This window comes from Rhinolophus ferrumequinum, chromosome 3 (genome assembly GCF_004115265.2).
Source record: "Rhinolophus ferrumequinum isolate MPI-CBG mRhiFer1 chromosome 3, mRhiFer1_v1.p, whole genome shotgun sequence".
In the NCBI taxonomy this organism is placed as follows: Eukaryota; Metazoa; Chordata; class Mammalia; order Chiroptera; family Rhinolophidae; genus Rhinolophus; species Rhinolophus ferrumequinum.
The window spans coordinates 41,743,920-41,760,425 of record NC_046286.1 but is presented as its reverse complement, the minus strand read 5'-3'; the positions used below and the strand labels follow the sequence as shown (position 1 = coordinate 41,760,425).

Below are 16,506 nucleotides of genomic sequence, written 5' to 3'. Positions count from 1 at the left end.
AGCTAAATGTATGTATTAGGAATTAAAAATTAGAAATGGCCATGTTTTGAAAGAAGTCAATTTTAGATTAGACTATTCACAACTTAATCTACACATTCAGCTGAATCTTAAAATGGTTTCTACAATTGATGTATATGCCTATGACAATCAATAAGAAATACTGATACAGTTCTAATTAATACATTAAAGTCATTCACTAAGTATTTATTTTTCACTACATGCATATTATAAAGTTAGGTTCTTGAAGGCAAAACATGTGTATGTACAAATCTCTAGGATCCATATCCTTATTTTCAAATGACTAAAAATTTATTCAATCTACTTTAAGAAAACACTTTCCTAGTGTCTAAATAATGCAATTTTGCTAATGTCTAAACAATGCAAGGAATGAGACATATAAGATTAAAAAACTGACATTTTGAAAACTAGAAATGAAATCGAATAGGTCACCTATTTAGGACCACATGAGCAAAATTTATGTCTGAAGTGTGTAAAGCACTATTTAAATGTTTGCTATTAATCTTAGATTCTTTCAACAAATAGATACTGAACTTACATTTTGTGCCAGACACTGTATTAAGTACTAGGAATAAAAGCAATAGTTTATAATCTAGAGGGCAAGATAAGAAACAAACTATAAACAAAAACTGAACCAGCTACTGCAGTAGAGATGGAATGGATACACTGTTCACTCCCTATAATAATAGGACAAGTACAATCATCAAACATATTTTAGTTTAAGTAAACAAAAGTTCCTTGGGAGTGCCAGAGCATAATTTGAATTTGAATAAGATCACTAAAGATATACGCTGTGATATACACTGCTGCCACACAGTCGGGCCTCACCCAATGTTGTCTACTTCAATGAAGCACACCACTATTCATCAGACCAGGAAGACAGAAACCTAGGGGTGAATCCTGGTACCTTCTTCACCTCTCCTCCACACCCCTCCACACCCACTTCAGTGTAGTGGTGCCCAGTAAGGGAGCTGGCTGTGAGTCAGCTAAGGCTCTGTCATTTACTAGGTTGACAAGTTATTTAACATCTCCAAACCTCAGTTTCCTAACTTGTATAGTTGAGATGACAATCCCTACATTTTATGGCTGCTCTGAGGATTAAGTAAAACAGGATATATAAAGTACCAGGCATAATACCTGACACTTAGCAAACATTCAATAAATGTTAATGATCACTCATAACCCTTAACAGTCAACCCATTACTATGTCTTCTTGATTTTTTCTCCTAAGTATATGGCTAATCCATCCATTTCGCTCTGTCTTCACGCCACCATCTTGTTAGCACATGTTACCACCACCTCTCATCTGCACTGCTGCAGGTCTCTCCATTTCCATTTTTGCTTCTCACATCCATACTCTACACTGCAGCCAGAGTAATTTCTCTAATACATACATCTGATTGTCACTTGCTATTTTCCCTTGAGCGTGTTCCCATTGCTTCTAAGATCAAAAGTTTTAGTATAGTGAAAAGGGACTGTAAGACCTGGCTCCTGCCTACCTCAACAGCTGCATCTCCCCCTGCTGCATTGTGCTATCTGCCCAACAGCCTTTGCGAATGGTCTTTCTTCTGTCAAGTGCTCTCTTCTTTCTACCTCACCCTTACCCCAAATTTCTCTAGGATTTCACTGAAATAATCTTTTCTTAAGAAAGACTCCTTTGGCCCCCAGTCTAGGTCCGATCACTCCATTTTCCACCTTCCTACCATTCTATATTTTCCTTCATACACTTATCACGACTATAATTAAATGTGCAATTCTTTGTTTAATGTCTGTACCCTAGGAAGAAAGCGTCAAGAAGGGCAGAGACTGTGCCTAGTTCACTTCTGGATACCTAGTGCCTTATACAATCTGAGTGCTGAATGAAGACAGGCTGTTCTATTTCAAAGGTAAGAAAACTAAGGCTCAGGAAGGTTAAAAAACAAACAAACCAACCAAAAGAAAACTTGCCCAAGGTTATAGCAAATAGGCTTAGTAGTTAGTAGAAGAGCTGAAATTAGGTAATTCTAAACTTCATGCTCTTTTCACAATAGTATATCACTATATCTGTAACAATGAGAAATTTTCTTACTATAATGCCAAAGTTAGAGGTGACTATCAGAACTGAACTTGTCATTTTTTTTGCCCTTGAAAGGTTAACAACCATCTAAAATCTTGTATGAATACATTTAAAAAAAGTATTTAAATGGTAAAACTGTCATTAGTGTATTACTATAAAGTTATTTCTGTATTGACTTTTTTACGTAAGGATCATAAAACACTGGATGATATTACATTAATAGAATTCAAGCTAAAAATTCAGTTAAACTTGCATACATTTATAATATTTAGTTGTATGGTCCACATTAAACATAAAATAAAATGTCTTCCAGAAAATAGAAAGGAATTACATGTTTTGGACATGTGAATATAGAGATCCAATACACTCATTTTACAAAAATGTACTAAGTGCATAGAGACAAAATTAGATTTACAATTTTTTTAAAGAACCATTCCTTCACTTACACTTTCAAAAAAATACAGAAAATACCCTCAGCTTTCAAATATGATCAATTTTCAGACATCTCAGTGAAGATAATATCATTGTGCTTCAGTAAAAAGTAGGCAAGAAGATATATGCCCTGGGAACATAGAAGAAAACCAAAAAGAGAGAGGGAAAAGCATACTCTAAGGTTAATGAACCATTGTGTTTTTTAGAGAGTATATTATTTAATTGTATTTCATTTACTACGAATGGATCTTCTCATTTACCTTATCAGGAACCATCAATAAGTGCCTCCAGATGTTTTCTACATAGTAAATATTTTCATTTTTGAATATGCTTTGAGAGAGTGCTAAGGTCCTTTCTCTACTCTCACTAATCTCATTCAAACAAAAAGCAAATCTTCAAAAGTGGTTAATACTTATTTTAGTTTTATTTTTAAGACAATCCTAAGACAAAGGAAAAACAATGCACAAAATGAATTTCCCAACAACAGAATCACAACAGAATATCACATATAAATAATAAGCAGGCAGGAAGTAAGAGAGACTGATTTTAGTTTATGTGGGATAATCCTGGGATATATTTAAATTGCCTGAGGGTCAGTAATGGTCATTTCATATATGAAAAGCAATATATATAAAAGGACCAAACAAAAAAAAAAAGCTTTACGATTAATACCTGATGGGAAAGGTTGTATGAGATCATCCTGATAATACATTTTGACGGGCTGAATAACAATAAAAATGCAACTGAAAAAAATAAGGGCAACTATACAAATCCTGGATTTAGGTAATGAACCTTATGTGCCATAAATTTTTGTTTTAATATAGTGCCAACTGTACCTATACAATTCCATTAAATGTTTAATATTTGCTAAAAAATATTTTAATATTATAAACCTGGAAGCTTCTAAACTACTGATTTTTTCATCGGTTTTTCAGAGGTGTTTAAGTATGTTACTAGTGCCAGATTAAAATTTTTATAATTCTATTCAATGTCATAAAGTAAGCATTAAGAATCCAGAAGATTGAGGAGAGTAAAAAGATTCTGGGTTTCAAGAAGAGCATGTCAAAAATTTAGTGTATAAATATGAAAAGGATCAGTAAAGTTTAGATTATAAAGCTGGTCCAATATGGAACTACTAGACATGTGTCTACTGCACCTGAAATGTGGCTGAATTGACAGAGGAACTATTTTTATTTCAAATGCTTCTGATAAATATTCAGCATTTGAACGAAGATCTGCTATAGGTGTAAACTACACACTGGGATTTTGAAGACAGTACAAAGAAGAATATAAAATGTCTGACTAATTTTTTTATATTACATCAATTTTATATGGATTACATGTTGAAATGGTAATAAGTGAGCTATAAAGAGCTAAATAAAATATAATTAAAATTTTTTTCACCTGTCTTTTTACTTTTTAAAAGGGGTTCCCAGAAATTTAAAGATTACATATGTTGCTGTCACTGTATTTCTATTGTAAAGTGCTGCTGACATAAACAATTAAAATTGCACAACAGCCGAAAGCCTACCAGATAAATCTCCTGCCACAACACTTGGATCTAGACAAGATTCACTAATGTTTACATGGTTCTGTGTAAGTGATTTTACGCAGAAACTGGTCTGCTCTGAAGAAATATACAGTTGCCCCTTGAACAATGTGGGGGTAGGAGGAATGTTGACCTCCCTAAACAGTCAAAATCCGAATATATCTTTTCACTGCCCCAAAACTTAACTACTAATAGCCTGTTGACCAGAAACCTTACCGATAATATAAACAGTTGATTAACACACATTTTATTAGTTATATGTATTAGATACTGTGTTCCTACAATAAAGCTAGAGAAAAGAAAATGTTAAGAAAATCATAAGGAACAGAACATGTCGATAGTACTGTATTTATTGATACTATAAGTTTACATTGCCTGTTTGTCAGCACCTACATCAATATTGTCTTATATGATACAAAACACTGTAGATGTTATATGTATGACTAACACTAGACAACAAAAATGAAAAGACAATGTGAATAATAAACATAATTATTTACTGGTGTAACAGTTCATGCATTGATAGCAAAGCAGAGCAATACCATTGTTTTATAGTAGCCTAGTGCAATTGGTATGATTGCTTCACGGTAGCTTAGCCTACACACTAATGAATAAATCATCATAAAATTTTTATGGCATACAGTATTAGTATTGGAAACTATTCTAATACAGAATTGGAAACATTGTTACATTTTTTTTAAAAACCACTTACCTGTGATGACTGGCTGATATGCAGTTTCTTCAATTATGAGAGAGGCATACTGTACAGTAATATAATTCTTCAAAAGCAATTATAAAGCAGTAAGAAAACTAATACATTATTAATTTTATATTAAATATCATTCATCTTATGCCTATGTAAAGATAGACTATCCACGTCCATACAAATCATCCACACAATGTTCTACACAATGAATACTTAGGCAGAGATGATAATGATGACACAAAAACATCACCTACATTCTTGCTGCAGTTATTTGATTTTTTTCACATGCAGACACACATACATACACAGCAGATACAGATAGCTTTATAACTGTAAGGCATGATGATTAGTTAGTATTCATTAAGTGGAAGTAGATCATAAAGGTCTTCATGCTCATCACCTTGAGTAGACTGAGGAGGAAGAGGGGTTGGTCTTGCTGTCTCAGGAGCGACAGAGGTGAAGGGATGAAGGAGGTGGAAGGGGGAGGTGGGAGAGGCAGGCACACTCGGTATAACTTTATGGAAATATGTTGTAATTTCTGTCTGACTTCTCTGCTTTTCATTTCTTTAAAACTGTTCCTATATGGTACCAATCCTTCTTCCATCGTTTGCTTCATCTAGTTTTAAGTGCCTGCATAGATGGGCCGTGTCATTAAAGAAGTCAAAAGCAGTGTTGAATAACTGGAACCCTTCTGCAGACTGTCTGATGTCAATTTGTTTTCTGGCCAGGCTTCTTTTATATCTTCTTCCTCATTGTCTGGCTTTGGTTTGGAAGCACTCATCACCAACAAGTCATCTGTTAATTCCTCTGTTGTAATATCTATGACTTCTTAAATTCCTCTACAATCCAGAGTTTGAAACCCTTCATCCTCCACCTTTTTGCCATATCCACAATCTCTTTCATGGTGTCCTTGATTGGCTCTTGTAAATCCTGTGAAATCAGGAACAACATCTGCACACAGTTTTCTCCAGCAATTATTTATTGTTTTGGACTTGTTGGCTTTCACGGCTTTTTCTATAACAAAGGCATCTTCAATGGTGTCATACTTCCAGACTTTCATGATGTTCTATTGGCATTCTCTTCCATAGTGTTGACAATCCTTTCCATAGAGAACCATGTGTAATGAGCCTTATGATCCCGATCTAGAGGCTGAATTAGAGATGGTGTGTTTGGGGCAAGTAGACCACTATAATGCCTTCGGTGTTGAACTCATGAGGTTCTGGGTGGCCAGGGCCATTGTCCATATTGAAAGACCTTTAAATGGCATTCCCAGACTGCCTTTACTGGGAAGGTACAAAGCATCGGTGGATCAACCCAGAAAACATGTTCCAGGCCTTCTTGATGTACAACCAAAAGACTGGCAGCTGGTGTTTATCTTTTCCCTTCAAGGCTCAGGGTTTAGCAGGGTTATAGCTAAGGGTAGTCGTGATCATTAACCCAACTGCATTTGCATAAAACAACGGAGCTAGAGTATTCCTTCCTGTGTTCAAGCCTGGTACTAGCATCTCTTCCTTACTAATAAATGTCTTTTGTGGCATTTTTTCACCACAATAGGACACTTTCATCTGCATTAAAAACCTGTTCAGGCAGATATCCTTTCTTCTTGATGATTTTCTTAATGGTGTCTGGGAAAACATCTGCCTTTTGGTTGGCAGAAGCTGTTTCTCCTGTTATCTTGACATTTTTTAAACCAAAACTCTTTCTAAAATTATCAAACCATCCTTTGCTAGCATTAAATTCTCCACCTTTGGATCCTTCACTTTCCTTTTACTTTAAGTTGTCACATAGTGACTTTATTTTTTCTTAATTCATATTAAGAGTCTTTTGGGTATGTCCTTCTTATAGTAATCCTGCAGCCACATAAAAGCTACATTTTCAATACAAGATAAAAAGGTATTTTACAAAAGTGCAAGGTTATCGCGCCTGCTGGGCACAGCTTTTTTAAGCAATGGTCCTTATGCTGGAATTCATTTGTATTGAAATGGCAGGCAATGACAGCTGCAGACCTCAATCTATGGCACATATCAAGCAATTCAACTTTTTTTTGGACTGTCATTTCTTTTCTTTGTTTCTGGGGAGCACTTCCAGCATCACTAGTGGCATGTCCTATGGGTCTCCTGGTGTTATTCAAGGTTTATGACATTGCACTCAACACGATGAAAAATACACGAGAACCATGAGAGATCACTTTTACTGCAATATGCAATTTACTGGACAAACTGCTCACGCAGAGATGATTAGCGTTACATGGCCTTTTAAGTGAATACTCACAATATGTTCTCACTGCAATAGCAACAGGTGACTACGAAATTATAGTAGTAGTATAGTATATGTTAATTTTATGGAGTTACGATAAAATACTGCATCTTTGTTTACATTTTTCTGGACTGCAAATGACTCCATATACGATCTGTAAGTGTGCACTTAAGTTTTGATAACTTTTAACTTTTTATAAGATTGGTGCATATTTTATGGTAGAAAATGATAAAATAGACTATTATCTACATATATTTTATGCATTCATGATTTACCTAACTTTTTCTTGTTTCTCAAAAGTTGTTATTTGTAAACTACAGGGTTCATTTGTGAGTTTTCTCAAATTGTCACAAATTTCCAAAAATTTTATATTTATTGAAGAAAATCTGCACATAAATGGACACAAGCAGTTCAAACTCATGTTGTTCAAGGTCTAATACCACTGGTCTAATACCAAAATTAATAACAAACATTACCTTTTTGTCTTCCCATTCTTTGACTGAGTTGTTCTGCCCACTTGGAAACTGCAAAACACCCCTGGTGTTGGCAGATAACAGTGGAGGTTGAACTTTGCTAAGGATCTTTGAGCAGAGCCTGAGCGAATCTGTGAGTTCAGACAAGTGCAATGTCTGGAGATGGCTTGTTAGGGCAGAAACCATCCTGAGTAGCAGCTGGGGCAAGTGTTCTGTCTGGATTTCAATATAAGTCTCCTGAAAATAAAAGTGAAATGACAAACGTTTAAATATATATAACCTAAAAGTTAGGCTATTTCATTTCTTTTTAATCTATATAAAAAATGAAATAATTTTACTCATCTGTAATATTTTATATGTATCATGCTCTCAATTAACATTGTATGGTCATTTTATTGTTGACTTATAAAATTTCTATTCCCAATTTCTCAATTTAAATACTTCGAAATATATATTATAAAATAACCCCAGCTTTATTTGCTACATTACTGAAATTGTAATAAAAGTGAATACAGTCATTTAAAAACAAAACAGGCTGAATGTCATACCTGACACAGCACCCTCATACTTCTAGTAGGCTTCAAAATGAGAAAGCAAAGAATTGAGGAGAGAAAAGATAAAGGGAAAAGATTTCCAACAGTCCTCATTTAATAGAAAAAAAATCATTAATGAATATAAATGCAGCATTAGACCATTATACACTAAACATTTAACATTTCAATAACATGCATTTATGAAGTATATTGTATGTATTATATAAGACTTGTATATGTAATTATAAATCAGAGGACAAAACACTTGGAAAATTTTATGAAAAAAGTTATGGCAAAAAAGAAAAAAAAATCAGTATAATTTTTAAGATGACATTTAAAGATAAGGTTTGTCTCCAATATGAAATCTTTGAACGACTAGATTTCCTCAAAATGTTTTACCAAGGTGATCTTACCAAAGACACTATATCCAATAAAAAATCCACCAGTAAGCAGAAATTGGTCAGCTGTAACTCAGATGACTCACTACTATCTCCAGGCCCAATGTGAAGTCGGGCATGCAGTGTTCTCCTAAAAGGACAAAATTCATTTTATCAAGTATACTATCATGTGAAATGAATACGGGTTGTCTTTATGATGAAGGTCAAGTCAACATTGGGAAACACACAGTAATGTTCTTGTGATAAAGTACATTCCTTTTCCCCCAGGACACTGCAGTACTTTGTGGAAAATTCCCAAAGCAAGATTCCCAGGTTTAACCTCTCCTTGTAATTCCCATCCTGTATTTCCAAGTGTTCTGGATGGATTACACTTTTTGGGACTTATTTCCTATTGCTCCCACAACAGGTATTATCTCCTAGTTAAAATGGATTATTTGCTACTTGATTTCTAACCTCAGGGCCTTTGTTTATACCAACTTGTCCTCCTAGACTGCCACCCTTCCCCAACCTCATTCTCTCATATACAGAATGCATCCATCCTTCTAGATTTGATATCAAATGTTACCTCCTCCAGGAAGCCTCTTCTGATCCAAGTAGTAGAGATCATTACTCCAACATTCACATCAAATCACATTAATCCTATATGACCATACACTGCCCTACACTCTGAAGACACAAAGTTAAGAATATGGTACCGTTTCTAACCAGCAAGAAATATCAGCATATAGACATATATATGTAACAGTGCGACAGTATAGAAAACGTTGATTCTGATGGGAGATTTAAGGGAGTCATGGAAGGCTACTGAATGGTGGGTGACCTCTGTATGGGACTTTAGCAGAGGGGAAGAATATTTTAGAAGAAATAGCACAAGTGAAGGCTCAGCAGCATGAAAGTTAATGTGTGTTCAGAAAAGAGTCCAGGTTAGCTAAAGAAGGGTGGATATGTGTGTTTGTGAATACAGAAATGAAGGCCAGGTGGAAAAAGACACTCCTAATTCCTCGACATTCCTACCACATTTAAATCTATACTAAGACATTGGTAACTTTCAATTTAATACTAAGGAATACACATGTGCATGTCTTACTTGTTCCCACTACAATGTCTTCGAAGACTGGGACCATCTAAATGCCAAGCATAGTGCTTTTCAGTTGGGTGTCAATATTTGCTGAATGAATAAGCAAGCAACTCTCTAAGTCATTAAATGCACAATTAAAGTACCACATCAGAATTTATATTTTTAAAAGATTTCTAATCCCAAGATTGTACGTGCTTACTTTTTAACTATATGCTCCTGAGGCTTGAGACGTTAATCTAGTTTTGAGAGGATTTGGCTAGAATCCTGGCAGATTCTACTCAGGTTCACTAGTATTCTTGGGTTTTCAGAGTATTTTTTAAGTTTTATGTCCTAAGGGGTGGAGGGCTTTTATCACTCAATAGTGACCTTGAAAAACACAAGCATGACACCAAGGAATTTTTCATTATTCAAAGTGGGAATCATTTTGGGAATATGGCTGAGGCAGCTGCCATGAATTTGCTGTTTTCTCTACAACAAAGAAAAACTGGGTTAGTAAAGATAGGAGAGGAAAAATCTTTCATCTATGCTAGTGACTGAGTAACTCATCTCTAAACTCCTTTTCAATTTTAAGAGTATATGATCAATAATCTATATTCTAGAATGACAGGGTAGAGCCAGGTTATGGCTATTAAACAATTAACAGTTGTCAGTAGTAAGAATAGAATGTATAAATGAACATTCTTTTCACAGACTTAAGAACTTAAAAAAACAAAGAAAAGTTGGCTTTGAATGCTATTAATTTAAAATGAATGAAACAGTTTAACATACCTACAACATTCTTCAAACCAACGTGCAACATAATCCCACATATAATAAGGCTCAAAGGAATTAAAGAGAAGGTTGGCAGTTTTAATCAGCTCAGCTGTTTTCTTATTTTCCCTTAATTTACTAAAAAAGGAAAAGAAAAACAAAAACTAATAAATATTAACATTTATTTTTTCAAATTTAAATTTGAGTGTAGCGTTGTTAGGGTAGTACCTATTCCTAGGCAGTTGACAGAAAACTTGCGGGTGAGAAAATTGGAACAGCTAATTTTTATGTACTGCCACTCTCCTGTTACTTTACGTGTAGTTATTTTTCCAAATTTGCGTTTTTATAACTCAAATGATGATCAAGATAAAAAATTAGCCTTGCATAAGGAAAAAACAGCTGTGCTTCCAGCAAAAGAACTGGAAGTTATTTTTGAACTACTCTGAGTGCCTGTTAATTTGGTATTAAATTATTTTGTTTCTCTTAGCACATATAAACTAAGTAGTGATTTGATTTTGACAACCTTGGTTCTAAAATAATTTTGTCTGCTTTCCTGTGCTGTTCAGGATTTCCTTAAAAAGGTTAAGTTTATGTTGGTGAGTTTCAATGTAATTATTATTCTTAGCTTGAAAAAATAGCGCAAGCAAAAAAAAACTAATACTGTATATAGCCATGATTATTGAAGTCCCATGAGGGAAAATAACTTTGTTATTTCAAGTGGAAATCCTTTAGCCTATTACACCAACCTACCATCTCCTACCACCATCCTTACAATGAAAACAATTGCTTTTATATATAATGGGGTACTGTCAATGCATCTAACAAGTTGCAGCGCAAAAGACCAATTAAATTATCAGGCAGAGTACAGAATGAAATAGAGTATCAGGTTAGCCCATATTAACTTCTCAAACAAAAATTACAGGGTTATCATACTTATCAGAAATCAAAAACTGCCTTAAAATGTTTTAGTACATAAAAGTATGTTTTAGGAAGGTCCAGGTTATCTCCCAAGTCTCATGAAGGAGACACTAGTGAAATGCAGATCATATAAAAGAAAATTGTACTCTTGGAACCTTTGCCATATTATAACAGATGAGACTGGAAAAGTGGTAGGCTGCTTAAAGTAGAGAAGAAATGAAAAACTAAGACTTTGTCAACATGTATCTATTACTAACCTGAAGAACAGGATATGCTAATTTTATATAACTTATCCCAGGCATTAAAAAAAATGTTTATATATATCTGAAAGAACAAATAACCATAACTTGAAAAAAAGTCTTTAAAGAACACCCGAGGCCCTTTAATTCCTTAACTCTGTATTCAAGTCTTTTTCTGATCGCCTGAATATGTCAAGTCGCCAAGTAACCAAGAGCCACTACCTCTTACACACCACAGGCCTAGTTACTGAGTAAGGTACAACTTCTTAACTGACATGTAGCAGTTAATCTCTTGTGAGTTTGGTTAAGTGTGCATAAGGTCCCTGGAATCTATATTTTCACATTAGCTGCTAAAATTTAGTTTTCTAAATTGGTGAGATTGAGAACTAACCCTGGAATGTGGTGGTTCTACTACATAGCAGCCATGCAGTAAATGCCTGTTTGAAAGATCAATGTAATTAATTATGAGAGTTCATATTACTAACATACAGTGATATTTTAAATCAAATTTACTCATTTGGAATACAAATTTCACAGAGTAGTGTACACTTTATAAATATTAATAAATGAGGACATCTTTATGTCATGCTTAATATTTTGGTTAATCCACCTGCTTAATTGAGCATGATCCTTGCTGAAGGGTTGTTCCATCTGAAGATCCAATTCTGCTTTGCACTGAGAATATAATGTTCTAAACACTTCAATTAGGACATCTTCTAGAATTACAGGTCCTAAAATTAATATACACATGAAAAACAATAATTACAATCGCAAATCCTGATTATCTGAAAATTGGCTCAGTCAAGGGATGCTTTAAAACAAAGTATTTTTATAAATAGTTTTTTTCAGACGATAAACTTCACATTTTGAGAAGCTAAGAGTAAAATAGTAAACAACCGAACAAATGTTTATTTAACTATAGGTTGACACAACAGAAATTACAGACTCAGGGAAATTGGTGTTGCCAATTAATAGCTCTATTACCTTAGACAAGCTATTTAACTTCTTTGAGCTTTAGTTTCTCATCTGGAATGAGGATAATAATATCAAACTTACAGGACTGTTGTAAGTGTTAGGAAAAATATTTGTATAGGTAGCATAGTTCCCAGGATATACTGAGTATTCAGTAAATGACAGTAATATTACTACTACTGTTAATTAAGTCCTTGAATTCTGTGACTATAAAGAGAGTCATGATATGTCATAAACGTTTCAATTTCCGTAACTTAATCAGGATTAAGAAGAGCTTAGATAGCATCTTTAAATGACTCCTCCACTGCATACATAGTACAAAGCAGATACATGATAACATACCAGTTGGAAGTACACCTGTATCTTCTTAACATTCTAGAGTGAACGTTAGGTAAGAAATTGAGAATGTGTATTTAAGGTCCACCTCAAAATACAGCAATTTTTCTAAGTAATAGCTTTGCCTTATTTTTATTATGAAACAATACAAAATCACGTGACCTTGTGCCCTAGAACAGTATATATTACCTAGCTCAGGTTTGTCCAGTAAACTGATTAAAATACGAAAAGGTTTTAGATCCTGCATTAAAGTGCTCTCTTCTCCAAATCCATTCACTTGTAAGATCCCCACCATTGCCTTTAAAAAAGAAAAAAGTACACTAGTCATTTAATTAAACAGATTCAAAGATTTTTGTAAAGAAAAATATTTTTTAAATACAATCATATGTAATGGAGAGTTACTTCCCCAATTATTTTTCTGAAGCTTTTTCAATGAAGTTGGCTTTTTCCCTCAGATCGGGGGAAAATGTTATATATTGTTTGTCTTAAGAGAAGTGCTTACATTTTCTCTAGAAAAAAGTGGAAAGTTAAAAAAAAAATCTAGAAAAATAAATACATGAGTTATTTGTTTGCTGAAAAGATAAAAATATTTCTATTTAAGATCATCAACATGCCCCAAACTATGCCACATCACATGGCAATATCTGCTAGCATATAATTATTTTCCCATTGGTGACTCAAAACCAACTATATATAACTTCATTCACTTTTAAAAATGCATCAGATACCATGTATTTTCTTAGTTTATTCTGAGATATCCTAAGTATGATTGAAGTAAAAATAATATGAAATAAACCTATGGATCATTTTAACATTTCCATTACAATAGTTTTCCCAAACATTTAGATTCCTGCTGCAACCTAAATTTCCCTGGGGCTTCCGAAATAACACAGGTCCTGGCCCATTTTTTAAAAAGCTCCAACTTTCATAGGGCACACAGGTGAGATGCTGCAACTATGTTTTAATAAAGTCATGAAAACAAACTAAAAAAAATTATCTCTGAACTTACACAGAAATGAGTCTAGCTTTTGGGTACTTATTCATTTTAATGTAATCATTTGCTTGTTATAGTTATTCTTAGGAAGTTTGTGACTCTTGTCTTCACCCCTTCAACTGTGAATTAATTCAATTAAGGCAGGACCTTGTCTTGTACTTGTTGAGTAACTCTAGAAGTCAGGGAGTAACCAAAACATAAAATGAAAACATTCATTACCTGAACCAACAATTCTTTTGAAAAGGTAGTGAAATAATAGGTGGCGTGTTCCTCAGGATTACTGTGCCTTGTGCTTCTGGGTCCTATGATAGCACCGTTGTTATCAAAACCTCCATGGAAATAAATTGCAAAATAAATTAAAATGAAATTCTCAAAACTGTTGTTCACTAACACCAAACTGCAAATATCTCAAAAACAGCTCTAAATACTTACCAATTAGTAGCCCAATCAATGTCAGCAAGAGAGATCATTTTAGATAGTTTAATAAAGGGAAACCAATTCAATACATAAGTGAGTATCATAGTATTCTTCCAGAATTATCCTGTATTTTTATTTCCTAAAATTTACTGAAGACTCAGAAAATCCAAATTAAGTGATGTTCTCTTACTCCACGTGGTAAGGAGTTGTGAAGAAAGGCTAAATACAAAAAGTACGGGAGAACAAAGTGTACACAATGTTGTACTGCCTGAGTGACAGACTGGTACCATGTGTGGGACAGTAGAACTAGTCCTGATTCCTTTGATGGCTTCAAAATTTTAGGAATTATGACATTATTTTGATTCTTAATTGATACTTCTTTATCTACATACTCATAGTATAACAACCTCAATTTATAAGAGCAAAAAAATCTTGTCAAAGGGAACATGACCTATGCATTAAAATGGCCTCTTCAACTAAGAAGCTTTTGAAATTTCTTCATACAATACACAATTAATATTGTTTTCATTTTTATTGTCCATTTAAGCAAACTTTTAGTTTCTTCATTTAGGACATACACACGACTTGATAATATTGAGGTATGGCAAATGTCCCTCCATCTTTTCCCAGGTAAGACCACACACATCAAACACCTACCAAGAAGCCAAGCATAAAGTCTTCGGTTCAGGGACATATCCCTCCTGAGTACTACATGAAGGGCTGCTGACAAGATCCTGATCATATCTGGCCGAGTCGCCTGAAAAAGTTAGCAATGTGCTTGTATTTAATCACATTCAAAAATATATTTTTTCCCCCTTAAAAAAGAATACCTTACAATCCATTCAGAACTTTAGGGCTTAGTCATGTACTTTCACATAACAGTATCTCATTTGATCTTTCAAACCCAGGAATTATTACTTCCATTTTACAGATTAGTAAACAATACGTTAGGTAACACTGCTATTTAGTTGCACAGCTGAAACTATAACTGAATTATTTTAATCTCTGGTTTAAAGTTCTTTATCCTATCCAATATTAGCAAAATCTGACGCAAAACAAAGAAAATAAATAGAGCAGTATAGGACAGACACAAGAACTGACTACAGTTCTTTAGAAGTTCACTATCTTCATCAATTTTGTCTTTTATTTCCTTTTCTAAAATATCTCGTAGTGTTTCAAACATATACAAAGACACGAAAAAAACAATATAGTGAGCACTTTTATCACTCAGCTTTAAATCTTAAACTTTTTTACATTTTACTTCAGATCTTTTAAAGAGAAACAATTCATCTGTTCTTTACTTCTTTCCTAATAGCATTAAGTAGATGTTTAAAAAATGACTTACTAAAGGAGATCTGGTTTTATAAGGTAAAAGAGGTAAAGTTAAAAAAAAAAGATGAAAGGCAGCTAATAAAGTTGCTGTTGATTTTAAGCATATTGTGGATCACTTTAGAATAGAATCTTGGGAGTCTGAACATTAGAAAGTAAAGCGAAAATCAACTATTCTAATAACCACTCTAGAATAAAAGACCAGAGCTTCACAGGGCCTAAGTACTTAGCTAAATTCAAATGCCTGGTTAGTGTCCTAACTGGTTAGATAACTGACCTCTAGTTAATCAAGCTGGTGAACTTTTTACTACACCATGCTTCTTGACAGTATTAGAAAGGGATTTATCCAGGTTGTTTCAAAAGAATCTTACAAAAATAACTGAGATGTTACAGAACACAGATCATCAATAGTTGACAAATTATAGTCACTCATCTAAATACAGATGTCTTCCATTAATCTAAGCAATTCTCAAAGTATGGTCCCCGGACTCCTGGGGATCTCTAAGACCCTTTCAGGAGCTCCAAAAGGTAAAAACTATATTCATAACAATACCAAGATGTTATTTTCCTGTTTTGCTATGTTGACATTTGCTCTGATCATGTAAAATTGGGTAAAACTGCTGGCATCTCAGCAAGAAAAGTAGTAGTAGAGCAGTGACATCCACTGTACATGTAGTCACTATTTTGTTTTACTGTCATGTACTTGCAGTAGAATCAAAAAACACACAAGGAAAAAAAGTCAGTTTCACTTAAGAATGTTGATGAAACAGCAAAAATTTATTTTATTAAATATTGCTCCTTTAGTACATGTCTTTTAATATTCTATGTTATGAAATGGGAAGAACACATAAAGCACTACTGATGTATATTGAAATATGATACATGTTTCAAGGAAAAGGACTTGTGTTGACTGTGAATTGTGAGCTTTTTTTCACATAATACCACTCTGGCCTGAAAAAATGACTGCAAAAACTATGATTACTCAGGGTTGGAAACTTGGCATTTTCTCAAAAATAGATAAAGTGAGTCTGTCACTTCAAGAAAAACAATAT

General features: G+C 33.8%; 1 protein-coding gene across 8 annotated transcripts in view; it reads right to left on the bottom strand.

The window, feature by feature from the left end:
* DOP1A (DOP1 leucine zipper like protein A) overlaps nt 1-16,506 on the bottom strand; it is an 87,667-nt gene that overhangs the window by 36,985 nt on the left and 34,176 nt on the right. For 5 of the 8 annotated variants that reach the window (XM_033098268.1, XM_033098253.1, XM_033098259.1 and 2 more), the window contains 8 exons: nt 14,783-14,882; nt 13,928-14,037; nt 12,904-13,012; nt 12,017-12,137; nt 10,268-10,387; nt 8,437-8,551; nt 8,039-8,068; nt 7,494-7,727 (listed from right to left, as the gene is read on the bottom strand). In XM_033098268.1, coding sequence (XP_032954159.1) covers nt 7,494-7,727; nt 8,039-8,068; nt 8,437-8,551; nt 10,268-10,387; nt 12,017-12,137; nt 12,904-13,012; nt 13,928-14,037; nt 14,783-14,882 — 939 coding nt within the window. The remainder of the gene's footprint in view (nt 1-7,493; nt 7,728-8,038; nt 8,069-8,436; nt 8,552-10,267; nt 10,388-12,016; nt 12,138-12,903; nt 13,013-13,927; nt 14,038-14,782; nt 14,883-16,506) is intronic. The other 3 variants (XM_033098264.1, XM_033098261.1, XM_033098262.1) reach the window with 2 other exon arrangements.